This window comes from Trachemys scripta, chromosome 4 (genome assembly GCF_013100865.1).
Source record: "Trachemys scripta elegans isolate TJP31775 chromosome 4, CAS_Tse_1.0, whole genome shotgun sequence".
Classification (NCBI taxonomy): domain Eukaryota; kingdom Metazoa; phylum Chordata; order Testudines; family Emydidae; genus Trachemys; species Trachemys scripta.
The window spans coordinates 98,269,646-98,291,603 of NC_048301.1; the positions used below are offsets into that span (position 1 = coordinate 98,269,646).

Consider the following 21,958-nt stretch of genomic DNA (forward strand, 5'->3'; position numbering starts at 1 on the left):
AGTTGCAAGACAGAAGCTTTGTTTAATTTTGTAACATTTTTGTAATTTCCACAGATTAAATGTAAATTCAAGCAAGAGACCGGAAAACAATGATCCCCTCTGCACTGAGTAGTAAAAGATTAGATAAAGGGGAGCACATTCTGGATGTTATTTGGAGCTCAACTGAATGTGCGTGGAACCATGTGGGCTTCATTTATCTTCCAGACTGGAGCTTGGTGGAATGTGACAGTCATAGTAAACTTTACATAATTTTGCTTCTTGTGGTTTAGAGTGAGCCTTTAATCAGACCTAAATTGCTGTGGCTTTATAAATTCAGTTGGGGAAACCTACCATGCTTGGCTTGGTATACATTTAGAAAACTATCACAGCAACATAACAGAGATGTCTGAAAACGTTGCTTCTGCTGCTCTTGTAGACAGCAGCATTTCCTGCCATATGTGTCATATGTTTTCAGTTTTCCAGCCCCTTTCCCAATGATCAGTGAAATCATTTTGAATGTTATCTAATTAAGTCTAATCTCTTGTATTTCTAAAGCACCTCTCACCTTAGTGTCTAGCCTTTAGAAGAGAGCAAATGATGTCATTGCCACTGATGGTGAACTAAGACAGTGAGATGAAGACAATGCAAAGCACAGAGCTGTTATTCTCCACAGTTGTAAAATGTTGGTGAAAAATTGATAAAATGGTGATTAAAATGGGCAACAATTCATATTAGAAAATAGATTGTTAAAAAAATCTAATTTTACAAGTACACTAAGAGTTTATTCATGCCAAGAAACACTTCTTACGTTCTGAACCGTCAGAGTGCTAGCGGTTCAACAAAATTGGTGGAGCTCGTCTCTAACATGAGACTTTATAGAAAACCCAGTGTTCAGTGGGGCTGCATGTACTCAAAGAGTGTGTTGCATCTTAGCATGGAACTGTTCACGATCTCTCTGGCAACTCTGCAGTTGCCCTGTCCAAGAAGGCTGCTACTCTTTTTGCTGAGAAATCTACCTACTCCGACTGTTGACAGAAAAAGTTTTCCTGAGAAGGGTGGGGTTGACTTACATTCTTTTTCTCCTTGGAGCTGTATTAATAGTGATCATGTAATTAGAAGCTCTGTGGTTTCTTGTTTCTCTGCTACTTATGAAACCATGGAGACTTATTAAACACCCAGCCTTTGTATATGTGTCAAACTGTTCTTCTATCAGGTGTAGTCTTTTACTGGACTTTTGTTTGAGATAGGATTTATTGCAGTCACATGCCTTGCTCCCATGATAGATGAGGTTGTCATTATAGCTTTCCAAGTCATACACAACAGTTTGTTCATTTACTAAATTTCTGTCTTTAGTGAGTATGGATCTAAACAGGCTACAGGTGATGATCTATTGTAACTGTAAAAATTAGCAGGTAAATTCATCATCACTGTGAGTCTTTCAACTGAGACTAGGTCTAGTTAACCTCAAATTATTTGGCTCCATAGTGTTCATTTAAATAGTAGGGAAGAATAACTCCCCTTCACATTAGGAATTTCTAGGTAGAATTCGGTGATGTGTTATACAGGAGGGTCAGACTAGATAATCATAATGGTCTTTTCTGGCCTGAAAGTCTATTAAATCTATGAGAAACAATAGAACTACGCTGATTTACATCAGCTGAGAATCTGACCCTTTGATTTTCTGGCTCAAGAAAAAAGATGTATAAGTACAGTACCGACAAGGAAATTCCCCTTGTTTAAAAAAAAAAAAAAAAAAAAAAAAATTAAGCAAATTGACTTTGGGACACAGATGTGTAGTAACAGAACATGGGAGGGAGCACTTTCCCTTGCACAATACACAAAGAGGACACTACATTATAGACTGAAATTGGAATGCTCCAAATGCTTTGTACACACAAGGCCAGAGTCACTTTTTCTAGAGTGGAAAGTTACATTCTGTCCCCAAGCCCCCAGAAGTGACAGATGTGCCACAGAAGAGGGCTAGTTGTGGTATTGCCACTGCGTTCCACTAGGCATTCCTTTTGGTCCGGGGCAGGTTTCAGTTTGTGGCCAGGACTCCATAGGCACTCCACTGCTAATGGGACATACTGAACAAGTTTGCATCCTGGCTTGGTTGGTAACATGCCCTAGTTGTTTAATGCTGCACACTTTGGGGTTGTATTAGCCCTTCCTCCCTAATCCTTGGCAGGTTTTCTGACAGGGTCTTTCCCTCCATCTGTACTCTTCTGTCAGAATAGTTCCAGGGCTGAATCTATCCCATTAGCTAATTGTTTTCCATACATCCTTTTGTAGGAGATAACTAAGTGCCTGATCCTGCCCCCATGAGAGTTTTGCTCTTGTCTTCAATAAGATCAGGATCAGTCCCCAAGTATTATTATGTCCATATTGCAGAAGGGGATACTGGCACATAGAAGTTAAGTGACTTGCCCAAGGCCATATTGGGGAGTCAGTGTCAAAACTTGGACCAGAACTCACTAGTAGCAGGCTTCTGGCTCTAGGTTAGAGTTAAATCACTAGACTGTGTCTCTCTGGCTCACTGTCATGGTTGATATAATCAGCAATGTGGGGGGAGGGGGTTTCTTGTTCATAAAGTTTAGGTAAATTTTCAACCACCATTTAAAATATAATGTAGAATGAACAAGCATGGAAGATTGATACCAACAAATATCCACCGTCGGGAAGTGCCCTTGTAGAACTTGCTCTAGTGGAATAGGAACTGCCATTGAAAAACTGCCAAGCTTCTAGATAGACAAGATATTAAAGAAGGACAGAGAATACAGAAAGGGGGAAGGGTGAAAGGATAGTCAGTGGCATTTGTTGCATATATCTGTGCAAAAATCATTACATTCATTAATCAGGATCCCAACTGGAAATTATTAGGAAACAAGGTGATTTTATTTTAAAGTTGGGCTATGAAGTTCATGTCCAAATCTGGATGCTAACCCCCTGAAAGAGTGGAGGCATTCGGATCTGGGATTTGGGCATTGCCCATTATAGAGATAGGAGCTAGCTTTAAAATTTGGCTGGAGATTCAGATCTGATCTCTTTTTCTCCCGCCCTCCACATCCAGAGTTTTTACTTTGGCCTATTATGGGGACCAGAGAACATCACAAATGCCTGATCTGGTTCCAAACTTCCCCAAAGTTCAGGGATGTCCAGAGTCAGGATTTTGGTTCAGACCCATCTCTCTCTTATTTATTTGTCAAACATTCAGAAATTATTTGAGGCCAGACAAAATGCTCCTTTGAAGCCTGTGAAGCTCCCAGTCAGCTGAACTGTACATGATTTTTTTTTTTTTTTTTTTAAAGATTGGCTTTAAATAAAAGGTGATAGTAAAGTTGTGTTGGAAATCTGGCTTTCTGAGAACGGATGTAAGGCAGGAAAAGGAGACACACACAAAAACTGAGCAGCTTAAAGTAGATGCAACTGCTGTCAGCCACTACGTGCTCTTTGATGTCTGCAGAATTGCTGCAGTCTACTGATGAAAATTGAAGGACTTGTTGTATTTCTAAAATTAAGATGGAATTTCTGGAGGGGGTTCAAGCACCCCCTCCCCTTTTGCTCTGGGGGCTATACTGGAAAGAGTTTGCAGCTAGGGGAGCTGCTCCCTAGAATGCAGAGACTGCAATGGTGGCTGGACTTTGTGAGGAATATGTACTGGGAGGGAGGTTCTTTGTTCCCCTGATCATCACACCTGTTCACAAGCCACTCAGTTGAGTCCTGTATGTTTCAATAGTCTATGGATAATTGGAAACTTAAACTAGTAAATGTTTGTAACTGCACATGGCATTGTAAGGGTAGATAGAGACAATGCCAAGTGAAATATCACACTTCTGTCTGAAATACCGTTAGCTACTGATGTTACAACTAACACCTAAGAAGACCAGAACCAATGTAGATTAGAGGAACAAAATATTTCCTCTAGTCTTTCTGTTTGTTGTTATGCACATTTCATTTTGTGGTTTGTCTAGCGTAGGTGGTCAGTTTCCCCTGCTGTGGGTCTGGGTCTTTCTCACAGCAACAGGGGAAAGCAAAACATTGAAAAAAATAAATGATTGTAAAACTACAAAATTGGCAGAGATACACAGGAGCAGGCGTAGTTAACTTTTTTGGTTTTGTTTGTTAATTCACTAGATTTCAAGGTGACTCAGCCCATGTAAATCTCATGCTTCATGGCCTTGACTGATCCCCACGCAGGCTAGCGAGAAAAATGTCCCACCCCTACTCTCAGAGCACTGCAAAATTGACCAGGTGCAGGGTTTTCACTACTTTCTCCAAGTCTAGTGTTTCCCAAGGTCTAGGGTGCAACCCCCAAGAAAGTGTGGATGACTAGATGGTGCGGGTGGGGGGGTAGGCCAATATCTCAGTTGCTCTCCAGAGTGAGCAGTTGGTTATGGGATAGAACTGAGGGAATTGTGGGCATTTGATTCCACCACCCCACACCAATTCCCCTAATACTCACTGACAATTTCCCATAAGGTAGTGTTCCAGAAGGCAGAGCAGAGGCCACTGGGATGCCTTACCACTGTGCAACATGCTTTTGCTGATACAGCTTGATGCTGTGTGGACTCAATGCGCCGTCACAAGTGTCTGAGCGAGAACTAACTACGTAAGTAGTATTGTTGGTGACAGAGCTCTTACTGGTACTACTTTCTAGTGTGTAGACATGGCCTCAGCTTAAAAAAAAAAAAAAGAGTAGCTTTCTAGCTGTTATGGTTGTGAAGGAACCTTCAAAACATGAAGTGAGCCTAAATGACGCATAGACATTTGGCTGAGTTTGCAGAGAATCTGAATCAATAGCTTTAAGGTGTGAGCTGCCCCATCTATTCCAATGGGTCTAATGACGATACTTTAAATGTCAAGATTGTTACCTATTTCACATCAAAGCCTGTAAGAAAGGAGGGGGGAGGGAAATCAGGTTGTGAAATTCTACCCCCTGCCTCCGCATGCCCAAAAGGAGGTGGCACAAACAAGGTGGGAATGGGAGATGTGTAAACTGCTGGGTGGGGAGAGGGCTGGATTGGTTTGATTTTTTCCCTTGAGGAGAGCTCAGCTTTCAGTCGTTTGGGAAACACTTCATTAATCCATTCCAGTAGGGCAATTCCTCTGTTTCCTCAACCAGTTAGCAGTTAAGCACTAGAATGCCTGTGAGCCATACCACAGGACATTTAATAAATACATATGAAGAATTAGTTGCTTTACCAAGTCCTATTTTCCGTATGTCAAGAGCTAAAGACTCGATGATTGAGATCCAGTTGGAAAATACTCCTGCTTGATTTTCCTTTCAAGCTAGGACGTGTGCAGAGCTTTTCCAGTAAACCTGGAAATGGCTCAATAGAGGGCGTGCTTGGGCTCTTGATGTTTCCAGTAAAATCCTGTCATTGCATATCATATTATCATCATCCATCATACTATCATATCACACCAAGAGAGTGTGTCAAATCTGAGAGAGGCTAGAATTGCCCAACTCCTAGGAAACTGAATGAGCCGGACTGAGAACTTACACCTTTGCCTTCAATGCCTTGCTTGTATTTCCATTGAAGCATGACACCTGTGGCTTTAGATTAGCTGTCTGCTGAGCTCAGTGTAAGCTTGAAAGCTTGTCTTTCTCACTAACAGAAGTTGCTCCAATAAAAGATATTACCTCACCGACTTTGTCAATCAAAGACAGAACAGTGATTGGTACAGGATGATGATGGCCCAGATGGTGGTTGGGTCTGAAAGGGAAAAGTATTGCCCTGTCTTCCTTTAGCAGTCTGGAAAGCATAGCAGCTGTGACAGACCCAGACCAGTGGGGTACAGGAGTCTGGTAGAGGGCAAATATACTGGTCACTGGATGAGTAGTTTTCTGTTCCCTGAATGACCAGAGCAGGGGCTGCACTAGAGTAATCAGGAACCTGCTAGAACCAGTTAAGGCAGGCAGGCTAATTAGGACACCTGGAGCCAATTAAGAAGAAGCTGCTAGAATCAATTAAGGCAGGCTAATCAGGGCACCTGGGTTTTAAAAAGGAGCTCACTTCAGTTTGTGGTGTGAGTGTGAGGAGCTGGGAGCAAGAGGTGCAAGGAGCTAAGAGTTAGAGGGTGTGCTGCTGGAGGACTGAGGAGCACAAGCATTATCAGACACCAGGAGGAAGGTGTTTGGAGGAGGCCATGGGGAAGTAGCCCAGGGAGTTGTAGCTGTCATGCAGCTGTTACAGGAGGCACTATAAACAGCTGCAGTCCACAGGGCCCTGGGCTGGAACCCGGAGTAGGGGGTGGGCCCGGGTTCCCCCCAAACCTCCCAATTGACCTGGACTATGGGTTCTTCCAGAGGGGAAGGTCTCTGGGCTGTTCCCCAACCCACATGGTGAATCTCTGAGACAAGAAAATCCTCCAATAAGCGCAGGACCCACCAAGATAGAGGAGGAACTTTGTCACACTGGTGTCAGGGGTGGGATCTTAGGGTGCACAGCGCGGCGGAAGAAGGAGGGTGGTTAAAAACAACAACAACAAAACAAACCAAAAAAAAAAAAAAAAAGGGGGAGAGGGTTTATTTATTTATTTATTTATTTATTCACCACAATGGATGACGTAGTGTGGGCACTGATACAAGCTACGGCAACCTAGCAGGAGGCTACCCGTGTCCAGGCAGCCACCCAATAGGAGGCAGTGCGGCTGCAGCAAGAGACTAATCGCCTGCTAATGGACCAGGCTGCTCAAGACTGAGCTATGTTGTGGGAACTGGTAAACCAGGTGAAGTCCCTTACAGAGCTGAATAGTGGACATGATGGGACGCGGCTCATACGGGCCAGCCATTGGCTGCAGAAAATGACATGGGAGGATGATGTAGAGGCATACCTTCTGGCCTTTGAGAGGACAGCCCTACGGGAGGTCTGGCCTCAAGATCAGTGGTCTGGCATCCTTGCCCCATTCCTGTGTGGGGAGGCCCAGAAGGCCTACCATGATCTGCCTGAAGAGGCTGCAGCAGACTCCCCCCAGCTGAAAGCAGAGATCCTGGCCAGATCTGGGGTAACGACAGCAGTGCGGGCCCAGCAGTATCACGGTTGGAGGTACCAGAAAGACACAACCTCGCGGATCCAATTGTATGACCTCATCCATCTCGCACGAAAGTGGTTGCCAACAGAGTCCCGGAGTCCGGAAGAGATACTAGCGGTTCTGGTCATCAGCCGATACATGAGGGGACTACCACCAGACCTTCGTGCCTGGGTAAGCCAGAATGAACCCTCCACCTATGATGAGGTTGTCACCCTGCTAGAGAGGCGAAGGACAGCGAGGGAGCTGACCCGACCACTTAAGGAAGAGGCACCCCGGGTTAAACTAGCAGCACCAAGCCCTAAAGTTCGGGTGACTGGGCCACCAGGAGGGCCCAGGTGGAAAAAGAGAGAGGCTGAAGGCCCATCAGAGGCCACAAAGAGTCGGAGCACTGAGGGAGAAGAGGATCGTGATGTTAGACTGCCCAAACCAAGAGACTGGGGAATGCCTAGGGTTCCATACAGATGTTATGCCTGCGGGGAGTGGGGACACATAGCTGCACAGTGTCCCAATGCTGAGGAACCTATGCAGTGTAACCTGGGGAACTGGGCAGACCCATGCTCCCTAATCCACCTTGTGGGGGTCTCACTAACCCCACATATGTATACCAGACCAGTGAAACTAAATGGGGTAGGGACCATGGCACTGGTTGATTCGGGGAGTGCTATCACGCTTATCTCAGGGAAGCTTGTGAAGCATAGTCAGCTGCTGCAGGCTAAATGTACGGGGATAACGTGTCCATGGGACAGTTAGTTATTACCCCACCATCCCAGTAAAAATTGAGATCCAATGGAACACTACTGAGGTAGCAGCAGGTGTAGTCCCTAAACTCCCATACCCGGTGCTCATAGGGAGGCACTTCCCAGGGTTTGGAAACTTATTCCCAGTAGGGGGATTGGAGAAAGATGGGGACCCTAAAATTGGTGAGGCATCCACAGCAGACTGTCAACCCCCAGTCTTCTCTGAAATATCCCCAGATTTGTTCTCCACTCCCAGTCAAGGTAGAAAGAGAAAAAGGGAAAGAAGGGCAGCAAAGGCCTTGGGAACCCGAATATTGACCCAAAGACAGAGGGTCGCTCTTGTAGGTAGGCGGACCCGCGCAGCTGAAAAGGAGGCCACGCGGGAGGGAGAAGCACCTGAGTCTGACCCCCACCCTAATGCTTCTGAACCAGTAGAGGCAACTGAGACTGGGCCCTTAGATCTTGGGCAGATTAGCCCCGGGAGAGGAAATTTTGGACGGGACCAGGCAGAAGACCCAAGGTATGGGTCATTAGGAAGGAGGTGACTGAAATAGACGGGGTTCCCGTGGAAGGAAAAACCAAGGGACCAGGACCCTACTTCATAATGAAGAAGGATCTCTTATACCGGGTTGCATCAGTACAGGGGCAGAAGGTACAGCATATCTTAGTACCTCAAAAACACCAGAACGCTGTATTAAGTCTAGCTCATAGTCATCTTTTTGGGGGGCATTTGGGGGTAGAGAAGACCCTGGCACGAGTCCTACGACTGTTCTTCTGGCCCGGAGTACGTGAAGAAGTGCGGAGGTACTGTGCCTCCTGCCCGGAGTGTCAGCTGCACAGTCCCCGTCCCCACTTGAGGGCACCTTTAGTACCCCTTCCCATCATAGAGGTTCCCTTTGAGTGAATAGCCATGGACCTAGAGGGACCCCTGGAGAAGACTGCTTGGGGCCACCAATATATACTTGTTGTTTTGGACTATGCTACTCACTACCCAGAAGCCGTCCCCCTGCGGAACACGGCTTCTAAAACTATAGCCAAAGTGCTGCTGGGGATCTCTGCCCGAATGGGGCTACCGAAGGAGATATTAACCAACGAAGGAACCCCATTTATGTCAAAGCTAATGAAGGACCTCTGTACGCTGCTCCATATACATACCCTGAGAATTTCAGTCTACCATCTGCAGACTGATGGATTGGTAGAAAGGTTTCACCGAACCTTCAAGGCTATGATAAGGAAGGTGGTAAGTCGGGACGGGAAGGATTGGGACACCCTACTACCCTACCTTATGTTCGCTATCCGGGAGGTACAACAGGCCTCAACTGGGTTTTCCCCCTTCGAGTTATTATACGGATGTCACCCCCGTGGCATACTAGATATCGCCAAAGAAATCTGGGAAGAGGAACCCAATGAGGGGAGAAATATAATACAGCATGTAATGCAGATGCAAGACCGGATAGCCCGGGTTACCCCTATTGTACGGGAACATTTGGAGAAGGCACAGGAGGCCCAGCGAACCCATTACAATCGTCAGGCAAAAGTGCGACAGTTCCAACCAGGGGATCGGGTTATGGTGTTGGTTCCCACGGCAGAAAGCAAGCTTCTGGCCCAATGCCAGGGGCCCTATGAGGTGGTTGAACCCGTGGGGGAAGTAACCTACAAGGTGCGGCAACCAGGACGCAGAAAACAAAAACAGATTTATCACATTAACCCTCTGAAACCCTGGCATGCACAAGAGGCATGCACAACGGTCCAAAAAGACCTAACCCAGGAAAACCAGCTTTCCAAAGAGGTGAGAGTGTCTCCCAATTTAACACCAGACCAGAAGAATGAGGTGTCTGAGATGATCTTCCGGAACTAAGATGCGTTCTCGACAAAACCGGGTCGAACAACCGAGACATATCACCACATCGTCACGGACCCCGGGGCCAGAGTAACAATGAGCCCCTATCGGGTGCCAGCGGCAAAAAGGGAGGAAATAAAAGCAGAAGTAAAAAAAATGCTGGAGTTCAGGATCATCGAAGAATCCCACAGTCAGTGGTCCAGCCCAATCGTGCTGGTGCCCAAACCCGATGGCACCACAAGATTTTGCAACGACTTCCAGTGACTAGACAAAGTATCCCAGTTTGATGCGTACCCCATACCTCCCATAGATGAGCTAGTGGACCATCTGGGTAATGCCCCGTACTTGACTACCCTAGACTTGACAAAGGGGTACTGGCAGATTCCCCTTGCGAAGACGCAAAGGAAAAGACTGCATTCTCTACACCAGAGGGTCTTTTTCAATATACTGTCCTCCCTTTTGGACTACATGGGGCCCCAGCTACCTTCCAGTGCCTCATGGACAAGCTATTATGCCCGCATAACAGTTATGCTGCTGCCTACTTGGACGATGTGGTCATTCATACCCCAGACTGGGAAACCCACCTGGAGAGGGTGGAGGCAGTCCTCGATACCTTCAGGCGAGCTGGCCTTACAGCAAACCCTGCCAAATGCGCAGTAGGGTTTACAGAGGCCAAATATCTTGGCTACATTGTGGGTAAAGGTTTGGTAAAACCCCAAGTGAACAAGTTAGAGGCCAGCCAAAATTGGCCCCAGCCAAGTTGCAAGAAACAAGTCCGGGCGTTCCTAGGTGTGGTGGGGTATTACCGATGATTTATTCCCCACTTTGCCACAAGGGCAAGCCCCCTGACAGACCTAGTGAAAGCCCGTGGATCTGATCTGGTGAGATGGTCTGATGTAGCAGAGGAAGCATTCACAGACCTACGGACTGCCCTCTGCAGTAACCCATACTGATAGCCCCTGATTTCACCAAGGAGTTTATCCTGCAGACAGAGGCATCTGAAGTAGGGTTGGGGGCCGTTCTATCACAGATGGTCGGGGAGGAGGAACACCCAATTCTATACCTCAGTCGGAAACTCCTTCCAAGCAGGGCCGGCTCTAGGATTTTTGCCGCCCCAAGCGAAAACAGTTTTGGCCGCCCCCCTCCCCCCGTTTTTTTCTTACCCCCTCGGCCCTGCCTCAACTCCGCTCCTTCCTCAAATCCCCAGTCCTGCCTCCTCCCCCCAGGCTCTCAAGCCTAGGAGGGAGGAAGGGAGGGGGAGAAGCAGCGCATGCACTGTGGCCACTCGGGGTCTCCCCCTCCCTCCCAGGCTCTCAAACCCGGGAGGGAGGGGGGAGATCCCGAGTGGCCACGGCGCGCGAATCAGCTGTTTCGCGCACCGCAGCCGCTCGGGGTCTCCCCCTCCCTCCCAGGCTCTCAAACCCGGGAGGGAGGGAGAGCAGCGGCGGTGAGTTAGGGCGGCTGGGGCACATTTTTAGGGGCGGCATGGCCTGCGCCAGAATGCCGCCTCTAAAAATGTGCCGCCCCAAGCACCAGCTTGTTTTGCTGGTGCCTAAAGCCGGCCCTACTTCCAAGGGAACAAAAATATGCAGTGGTGGAGAGAGAATGCCTCGCTGTAAAATGGGCCATGGAAACATTGTGCTACTACCTGCTCGGGCGCAGATTTGTCCTCATGACCGACCATGCCCCTCTTCAATGGATGCAGCGGAACAAGGAGAAGAACACAAGGGTGACCGGATGGTTCTTATCCCTCCAACCTTTCCAGTTCCATGTGCAACACAGAGCAGGGAGCCGTCATGGCAACGCCAATGGCTTGTCACGTGTGCACTGTCTTCTGTCCCAAGCTGCCCAACCCCTTGGCGTTGAGCACGGGGGGAGGGATATGTAACAGACCCAGACTAGTGGGGTACAGGAGTAGAGGGCAAATATACTGGTCACTGGATGAGTAGTTTTCTGTTCCCTGAGTGACCAGAGCAGGGACTGCACTAGAGTAATCAGGAACCTGCTAGAACCAGTTAAGGCAGGCTAATTAGGACACCTGGAGCCAATTAAGAAGAAGCTGCTAGAATCAATTAAGGCAGGCTAATCAGGGCACCTGGGTTTTAAAAAGGAGCTCACTTCAGTTGTGGTGCGAGTGTGAGGAGCTGGGAGCAAGAGGTGCAAGGAGCTGAGAGTGAGAGGGTGTGCTGCTGGAGGACTGAGGAGCACAAGTGTTATCAGACGTCAGGAGGAAGGTCCTGTGGTGAGAATAAGGAAGGTGTTTGGAGGAGGCCATGGGGAAGTTGCCCAGGGAGTTGTAGCTGTCATGCAGCTGTTACAGGAGGCACTATAGACAGCTGCAGTCCACAGGGCCCTGGGCTGGAACTGTCTATAGTGGGCAGGCTCGGGTTCCCCCAAACCTCCCAATTGACCTGGACTGTGGGTTCTTCCAGAGGGGACGGTCTCTGGGCTGTTCCCCAACCCACATGGTGAATCTCTGAGACAAGAAAATCCACCAATAAGCACAGGACCCACCAAGATAGAGGAGGAACTTTGTCACACAGTTTATAGATAATGTAATTGTGGCAATGTTCATAATAGATGTTGTAAGGTAATGGCAGCCAGAGCACATTAAAGAGCATTCATATGTGCATGTCAAAGCAGGCCCAAAGAGTATTCTGGCTGTCCTGTCCTATTGGCAATCAGACTTCTGATTTGTTGCTACATTGAGATATTTGGGATTCAGTTATTTTAAAATGCCCTGGGCCTTGCATATATTCCCCAGTATCCTTTGTAGAGTCTGTCCTCACAATTACAGTTTCTACTATAATTTGTTTTAAAAGTCTCCTTGAGCCACATGACCAAGTGTTCTGGATTTATAGCAGTCAGCTGTGCAGGTCAGGAAGATGCAAAGTAAGGGGGTCTGATTCTGATCTGACATATCCTAGTCTAAATCCACATTGAAGCCACTGAAATAAATGGTTTCAGAATATCAGGCACAAGGATGTTATACTGTGCTAATGTTTGGTCGCCACCTACATTTATTCAAGTGATTTTGGACTGTGTATGAGATGGATGACTGCTTTGCTGGCAAATATTTTTATTGGTCTATGAGCCACAGTTGTTCGTCTGTAACTAATACTGTTAGTATTGCAAATCTGAGTTCTTACAGTCCCCACAGAGAAAGTGGAAAGAGGAAATTCTCTGCGATACTCTTCTGGTTATCTTACTGCAAAGCTGGAAAAGATTAGAAACTGCAGTTTATGAACCACAGCGGGGAACTAACATGCCTATGGACCAGGGCTCAAGAGCAGATCCCATCGAAGGCATTTTTCCTTTCGAAACGTAGTACTCCACACTACAGATGCTGATCCTTTTTCTCCTTCAAAAGCAGGCTTTAAGGATTATACGCAGGTAAAAGTCTCTAACTTGGTTCTCAACTGCTGTAGCTGTGGAGCAGATATGCTGTGCCTTGCATGTACTTTGTTATATTAATTCATCCTTAAACACTAAACTCCTAGGGCCAGATTCTCAACTAGGGTAAATTGGTATAGCTGCACTGAAGTTGAGCTACACCAATCCATACCACTGGGAATCTTGTCGTGGGTACTATATGATAGTGCAGAGATTTTGTGGTTCTCATCCATGTGCTCTGAAAGTTCCTCCCAGAATACATGCAGCCGTCTGGTTTCTCCCTAGAAGATGGTGATATTGGGCTGTACTGGGGTAGGATGACAGGTAAAATGCATGAGCGGGGCATAATGCTGCTTTAGTGTGATTTCAGTGCAGGTGTCTGGCTAAGTTGCTGCTGAGTTGCTCTTTTGGCTTTTAGTGGGGTAGGTGTTCTGGGATCCAAAGCCTATGTAATACATGAAGTCTTCCCCACTCACTCACATCTACATGCCAAACAGAGCATCCCCCCTGAATCGCCATCTGTGGTTCTCCAGCCACAGCAGAGAGAGAGCATTCCCTAACCACCCTCCCCAGCTCCCTGCTTGGAAAACTGTACTTTGTCTCCATCTTCTGCAAATGGGGTTGGGCACCCGAAGCCCCTGAGCCTGATGGAGTATTGCTGCAGCCTAATGGCAGTCCTGAGCAGGAAGCAGAAAAGGATGGTCTGGGAATGTATGAATGGGGGGGAATATGTGATTAGAATTGGGGGAAGGAAGCAGGATGATGCCCCACATGCCTGACTTCATAGAGACACTGTAAAATCCAGAGGATGCCAAGGATGGGTGCAGCCCAAAAGCAAGCATAGGAAGGTGGGTGTTGGTGATATCTGGGGTCCCGTAGAAACCTGTCCCCCAAAGAAAGGAAGTGTGTGTTGGTACCAGTACATACAAAATAATTCACTGATGTACCCATACGTTTCCTTTTAGCTCCTTCTCTGCCCTGTTTCCCCTGCCTCTTTCTTTCCCACTCCTACTCTTGTTTCCCTTAAGCTTCTGTACATGGCTGCTGCTTTCCCTCCAATCTCCCCTTTAATGGACACTGGAGCAGTTTTCCCTACCAGCTGTAATTTGCCCATTCACTGTGATGTAAGAATTATGAATTATCAGTTTGGTTTTTGTCCTGACTGTACTGTGGACATGCGATGCACAATGTGTTGTACAGTAAACGCCCCTGGCATTTACCAAGACTTAGTCACTTGGTATATGTTACACTTGAGTCTTTTTAGTGCAAAGAAATGCAAAAGGCAGTGATGAAAACGTATTCAGTGCTCCATGACTGACTCGTTTCCTTAGAATAATTCTTTCTCCCAAAATAGGAAAGAGACTGATACACTCCATTCCCTGTGTAAATGACAGAGGCATCTGTATGCAGTTTTTCTTTCCACCATGCCATTCTTCGCTCTTTTCTCACTGTGAGGCTGGCTTGCTCAGTTTGACTCGGCTTCCCATTTGCCACATCTGAGGGGCTGAGCAGCAGAACATTCTGTGCTGCCTCACAATTCCGTGGGGCTGCCTTACAGAGCATCGCAGAATGAAGAATTACAGCCACCCGCAGAAACTCATCGGCGCTTAAGCTCCAAGGTACCGCATTCCTCACAGCTTTTCCAAAGAGGCTGATTATTTTACCATGACTTTTTACCGTGGACCAATCATTTTGTTGCCAATGAGACCATTCTGCAGATAAATATACTGTGGATTTACCATGTGTTAACTCAGCAATCCTGTACATAAAGCTCAAGGAAATGGGAAACAAAAGAGAGCTTGTAAAGGGAGCTGATCTGCAAGCACGGACTGTGGTTAGGAATAGTTTTTGCCAACAGTTTAACAGTTAATGTGACAGTATACAGTCACAGGGCCTGATCCAGCTCCTGTTAGAGTCAAAGGTAGTCTTCCCATTGCCAACAGTGGAAATTGGATCAGCCACATATGGATAAAGGAAACTTCCTCCCCTTGGCTTCCAATAGAGGCCTCTTTAAAGGGCAGTCTTCTCCTTCAGGACAAATAGCAAAAGGAACAAATCAAAAGGACTCCACCCGGTACAGTCCAGAATGCCTGTGCATTCCCCTCCTGCACAAAGTCCAGTTGTTTGTAAAAATGCTACACTGCAGACTGACTGTTCTCCATGGTCCATGGCACCGGCGGGAGTGTGGCGTGGGATGGAGCTGAGATCCAAAAGGCACTAGAGTTTGGGGAAATGCAGAGACTAAGTTTATAAACCTGTGGAACCAGCCCAACTGCATGGAGGATCGTCACCTCCAGGGCACCCCCTTGTGGCATTAGGTGGCCCACTAAGAAGCCCCTTGCCTCAATTTCCCTTTTCCAGGCACTTCCATCATATGTGAGACGATTGCTCCTCTTGGGATGCCCACCTGCAGCAGGCCATGGCACAACTGGTGATCTGCCTCAGTTTCCTCCTTCTGGAATCCCAATAACTCTACACAAGCTTTCCACATATCACTAGTCCTTTGTGGGATTCATGTATTACAAGAGCCCCACAACCATAGTCCACAATCCCCCCCAACACAGCCCAAACAGTACGTTCTCTCTTCCATGTCCCAGCAGTCCTTCAACACACCCCGTATAGCTCCAGCATCTCTCACCATGCTCCAGCTTGTCTCTGGAGGAATGGCTCTGGCCTCTCTTGCCACACCTCACCCCAGCTTCTCCAGCTGAGGTGCTTCCCCACGCTGTTTCCTTCTCAGGGCAGGTTCTAGCTTTCACCTGGGGATATCAGCGGCCTCACTGTGCCATCATTCCCCAGCCCTCTCTGGCCTTCTGGCTTCAGCACTCCAGCTCAGAGAGCCAGCACATGTCTCTCTCTGCTGCCCTCAGCCTTTAGCCCTCTCTGGCTCAGGGAATTTTACTGACTGCTTTTCTCTTTCTCCAGCCTGATCGGGCTCCACTGCTCAACCAGGGAACTCTCATTGCTCTCTCCTGCAGGGGCTCCCCTCCTGCAGCTCTCAGCCCAGCTCAGCTCTTCCTTTGGATTCTGGCTTCTCTGCGCTCCCTCGCTTTTGGGCTGTCTCTCATTTTTATCTCTGAGGGGCAGCCCCACTCTCTTCATTACACCAAAGTGGGGCTCACCTGGACTGGAACAGGAGAGCTGGACCCAATTTCATTTAAGGGGCCAGCCACCCTATTACAGAGGGATTCTTCTTAGCTTGGCAGCAGTACTCCTATCCCACAGCCATAGCTGCACCCCAGGACCAGTAACTCTACTGCCATTGGCTGCCAGCTCCCGCTTCCCCTTGATTACCTTAGAGAGGGGAGTCACAGAATACACAGTCACCGTTAGTGCTGCTTTAGGCAGCATTAACTGTCCACCGACATCTTTCAGCTTGCCTGCAATCTGGGTAGTGAGGGGGAAGTGGTTATCCACCAGCCCTTCCTACCTATTCCTGACCCCACTCATTTCTTCTGCATGGTGCAGGGGAAGAAGGAGGGGCAAAGGTGGCTATACAGAGTGGGCAGGGACCCACTTCTGTGTATAAACGGTCCCACTGACTGTTCTTTTTGCAAATTGGCTTCTTTCTGCACCATCCAGCAAGGAGAGCATATGGACTAAAAATGATAATTATTCAAGGCTTGAAAAGTGAATGAGACCTGAGAGGATCAAATTCCTCCCAGAACTTCCCTGGATTACACCAAGGAGGAATTTGGCCTGAGTTCCTCTTTCTGTAGAGGGCTCACATCAGAGGATCTTGCTCTGGTCTGTGTCACTTTGGTAACACTGTGCCCTCCTTTTTCCTCTCAAAATACTCTTGGCACCTATTTCTAGCTTTCATATTTCAGATAAACATTGCACTGTCCTTTACTCCTTGGATTTAATTGGGTTTGAACCATTCCATGTTGCTTAAATTCATGAAAAAAGAAAATGAACGTTTATCTACTGACAGATGGGCTCATTTCTGCTCTGGGCTTTGGATACTATACAAGCCAATGCAATAACATTCATTTTGACAGGAAAGCGTATGTTTAACCACTGTCTAATGTATTTGGGTATTTTGAAGTCTGTTAATCCATTCTGAAATGCTTCCTTGACCCCATACTTGACTCATTGGCTTACAAGGAATTTTAATGTAGTAGCTACAGTCCAATTCACTGTGAGCAAGTAAAAAAGGCATTTTTTGAAGTTGACTTTTTATGATAAACATCATAACAATAACTAGAGCTGCATGATATTAAAAATCTCAGCTTTACAGATAATGGCATTTGGGTGCAATAGTTATTATCTTTCTTCCTGTGAAAGACACTGCATCAGTTTGACTGGAGATTCCCAGGTTCTCCTGTAGCATTTGTAACTTTAGATTTATATTGTACCTCACCCCAAAGCCTTTAACTCCATCAACTGTGTAGTTAATAGTGAGAAGTGTAAGGTTATGCATTTAGGGATAACTAACAAGAATTTTAGTTATAAGCTGGGGATGCATCGGTTGGAAGTAACGGAAGATGAGAAGGACCTCGGAGTCCTGGTTGATCGCAGGGTGACTATGAGTCGGCAATGTGACATGGCCGTAAAAAAAAGCTAATGCGGTCTTGGGATGCATTAGGCGTGGAATTTCTAGTAGGGATAGGGAGGTGCTAGTTCCGTTATACAAGGCACTGGTGAGACCTCATTTGGAATACTGTGTGCAGTTCTGGTCTCCCATGTTTAAAAAGGATGAAATCAAATTGGAACGGGTACAGAGAAGGGCCACTAGGATGATCCGAGGAATGGAAAACCTGTCGTATGAAAGGAGACTCAAGGAGCTCGGTTTGTTTACCTTAACGAAAAGAAGGCTGAGGGGAGATATGATTGCTCTCTTTAAATATATCAGAGGGATAAATATCAGGGAGGGAGAGGAATTATTTGAGCTCAGTACTAATGTGGACACTAGAACGAATGGATATAAACTGGCCGTCGGGAAGTTTAGGCTTGAAATTAGACGAAGGTTTCTAACCATCAGAGGGGTGAAGTTTTGGAATAGCCTTCCGAGGGAAACAGTGGGGGCAAAAGACCTCTCTGGCTTTAAGATCAAGCTTGATAAGTTTATGGAGGGGATGGTTTGATGGGATACAGTGATTTTAGTCAATAGGTCGTTAACAATGGTCAATGATGGGATAGTAAAAGTTACTACAGAGAATTTTTCCAGAAGGTCTGGCTAGAGAATCTTGCCTGCAATGCTCGGGGATCAGCTGATCGCCATATTTGGGGTCGGGAAGGAATTTTCCTTCGGGGTAGATTGGCAGAGGCCCTGGAGGTTTTTCGCCTTCCTCCGCAGCATGGGGCAGGGGTCGCTTGCTGGAGGATTCTGAGCGACTAGAAGTCTTTAAATAATGATTTGGGAGTTCTACAGCTAAGTCAAGGGAGAGAATTCTTCCAGGAGTGGGTGGGTCAGGTTTTGTGGCCAGCATCAAGCGGGAGGTCAGACTAGATGATCATAATGGTCCCTTCTGACCTTAGAGTCTATGAGTCTATGAACTGTCTTTCATTTGAATCTAAAGATGTTGACTTTATGTAGTCAGTGGCTTCACTAATACTATGTACAATTAGATTCCATGCTTATGAGAAAATCATCTGTGGCTGCCAATTGAAACATTCTCTAGCAGCAGCCAGTCTTTCTAATTAAAACAATACTAAAATATTCAGTCTCGTGTGTGTGTGTGTGTGTGTGTGTGTGTGTGTGTGTGTATATGATTAACGGCACTGCCTAAAGTTTAAATACTGTATTTCAGTATCTTACATTATTGATGTAATATTTTTTTCCATGCACTTGATGCACATGTATGTGTGTGCGCGAGATATAGACATACTGCATGAAAAAACTAGTGCTAATGCAATGTTAAAGTAACAAAAAAAAATAAAAAATCAAGCACTTAACATTTAAAAATTTACAACTGAGGTTGAAAGCTCAGCCTGAACTCTGCCCTCCTATGCACAAGGAGACAGCATGATATAATGGTTAGACAATTGGACTGGGAGTCAGGTGGCATGGGTTGTAATCCTGGTTGTGCTGTAGACTTGCTGTCGCTTAATTTCTCTGTGCCTCAGTTTCCCCCTTGTAAAATAGGGATAATGATGCTTATGTTTTGTAAAATGCTTTAAAATTTGTAGATGAAAAGTCTTTTATCGGCACATATTATATTAATTATTAATATATTGTTATAACTTTATATAATTATACTGTAAATTGTCAATTAGTACAATGTATAATATAATACAAACTGAATTTCTTATGCACCCTTACGTGTAGTATTGCATTACAATATATACAGTGTAAAGATCAGGTTTGATTTTTAAGTCTCAGTGAGGTCTACCAATCAAACCCAGTTTGAAGAAAATCAGTTCAAAGGTTTAAGGTTATGAACATCTAACACTGAATTTTGAGAGTTTGAGACAGTCTTGAAGTTTGATTATCGCCATTTTGGAATGATCCTCTGATAACCATGAGACTGGAATGATTCTGAGCAGGGATAACTCAAAGTTCTAAGCTACATCACTGATATACTCATCTAAATAAATTATTGAAAAAAGTTTCAAATTGCCCATTTTCAGAAGTACATGATAACTAAAATGATTTTATCCAGGTCCCTCAGGGAGAAGTGTATTCATCCTGGGTGTACTGAGAAGGTGGATATCCACAGCTCCTTAAACAGTAATCGTTATCTTTTATTATCAGACCATAAATCTAGACCACAAAATTTGTATCTGGATGTCCGCACTAAAGTTCACAAATGTTGGCCCCTCTTTACCTTTAAGAGTTAGAATAATGCTTTCCCCATAAGTCGTGTTTAATGAATTAATTTTTTGGACCTCTTTACATGTTACTGGCCAGATGTGTCCTCATGACCTATGGAGAATATTGATTTAGACAAAATTAAAAGAGAAAGAAGTATTTAATTGGGGAGTAGGAAGTATTTTTAGAGACGACTTTGAGAAGGCAATAGGAGTGGTGGGAAAAAATAGTGAACCGCACTCTTCTCCTTGCCTCATCGTTCACACGTTTATTTTGGCATTGTTGGGTTTAGATGCTATTCCCTCTTCACCTTCTCTGGCAAGAGACCACAGAGGTAAGGCAGTAAGTAATAAAGGTTGAAATACCTGTGGTTTAATGGTAGTGTGTTGAGAACTTTTCAGTGCTATTCATTTCACTCTGTGAGAGGCTGCTGTGGATGCGTAAAACCCACCGATATGTTTTAAAATAGATATCTGCCTTGGGTTTTAGACATCAATAAAATTTGCCCAGCTGTGGATGCTCAGAAGCAAGTCTTGTGAAATCTTTGCATTTTATTTAAAAAAAAAAAAAAAAACTGCCGACATCATAGCCAAGATCTACTCCAAATACTTCCAGCTGCAGTCAAAGGGATGACTCATGCTGAAAGCTGAGGAGCTTTGCTATGACTCTTTCACTTGGTTCACATGATTTTTTTTTTTTAACATTCCTGTCTGTTTTTCCTTTCTTTAAAAAAAAAAAAAAAAATGAGAAGGAGATTCACCCAAGGAAAATCCATACGAGGATGTGGAGCTAAAAGGCCGTCACGCAAGCCGAAAATCCCAGCAGCTCTCTGAGAATTCCCTAGATTCTTTGCACAGGATGTGGACTCCGCACGACAGGAAGTACACATCGCCTCCCCAGGTAATTCAGTACTTCTTAGAGTATAAGCCTTCATTTCTTACTGTGATTTAAGTTATTTTTAACCTTTTGCAAGAAAATCAACCAGGGCATAGCAGGAACAATAATTGTATCCAAGTGAGAAAGGGCATAAAGAAAAATAGTTTAGACAAACACTTCAAATAGTTGCTGTAAACACTTTAATGGCCGTAATCTAGATATTCTTCAGCATCAATTTAGGGTAAAGGTTTACTGTTTCTTGGAACAATTCTGATAGTATTGAATATATTAATTGCTAATATTTAGAAATGCCAGTTCTGATCCAGCACCCGTTGCAGTCAATGAGAGTGTTTCCACTGATTTTAATGGGAACTGAATCAGGCCCTAAACCCTTGTGATTACTGAGCCTTTCCCTACATCCATTCAAAATTCTCCACTGGGCTTTTAGAAAGGACGGAACAAAGAAGAAACACTTTTTCATCTTGTGCAAGTGTTATGTGGGGCTCACTGAGCAGTGAGGTAATTTATATTGTATTGTAAAATAGTTTTTATTACCAAATTTTGAAAAAAAAACAAACACAATATTAAATGAATAATGAAGAGGGAGAAAGACAAAGTATCATACCTTTCCCCCCAAAAGCACAAAATTAAGAAAAAGGAAAAGCGTGAATGCCTACATTCTGGACCTGACTTGGCTAGAACTGTGTGAACTGTTCACAGTACAGTGCAAAGGCTGGAAGTCGGAGAGGTCTGCATTTTGTGGAGAATTTCCGAGAGTAGTCCAATTTTGTGTGAAAATTGTGAAATTATGTTGGGTTTTTGTTCAATATAGGAGAATTTTCACTCAAAAATGGTCCTAGTCTCAAGCACAAATGTAGATTTTAAAATACACCTCTACCCTGATATAATGCTGTCCTCAGGAGCCAAAAAATCTTACCGCGTTATATCGAACTTACTTTGATCCACCCGAGCGTGCAGCCCCCCGCCCCCCCCCCCCACCTCCCCCCAGAGCGCTGCTTTACCATGTTATATCTGAATTTGTGTTATATCGGGCCGTGTTATATTGGGGTAGAGGTGTATACGTATATATAATGTTAAAATAATATGCATGTATTACTTTGACATTCAAAATTTCATTTTGGTCAAGATGTATTTTTTCATTGAATCAAGCAGACATTCACATCGGTTTCATGAAAAGGTCACATAAAGCCACATTTCCATCTTGTGAAATGGCCTCGAACCAAACTGGGACTATTTCATCACTAAATTAAATTTTTGGGATCTTTTTGCCACCATGGTCCATAAAACTTTCGTAGTGCCAGCATTTACAGTTCACATGATGCT

The 21,958-nt window shown here is 45.4% G+C and overlaps 1 protein-coding gene across 9 annotated transcripts in view; it reads left to right on the plus strand.

Annotated features, from left to right (window-relative positions):
• Positions 1-21,958, plus strand: part of DENND2B (DENN domain containing 2B) — a 291,401-nt gene that overhangs the window by 183,441 nt on the left and 86,002 nt on the right. For all 9 annotated transcript variants that reach the window (XM_034770079.1, XM_034770078.1, XM_034770082.1 and 6 more), the window contains one exon: positions 20,490-20,638. In XM_034770079.1, the coding sequence (XP_034625970.1) occupies positions 20,490-20,638 (149 nt within the window). The remainder of the gene's footprint in view (positions 1-20,489; positions 20,639-21,958) is intronic.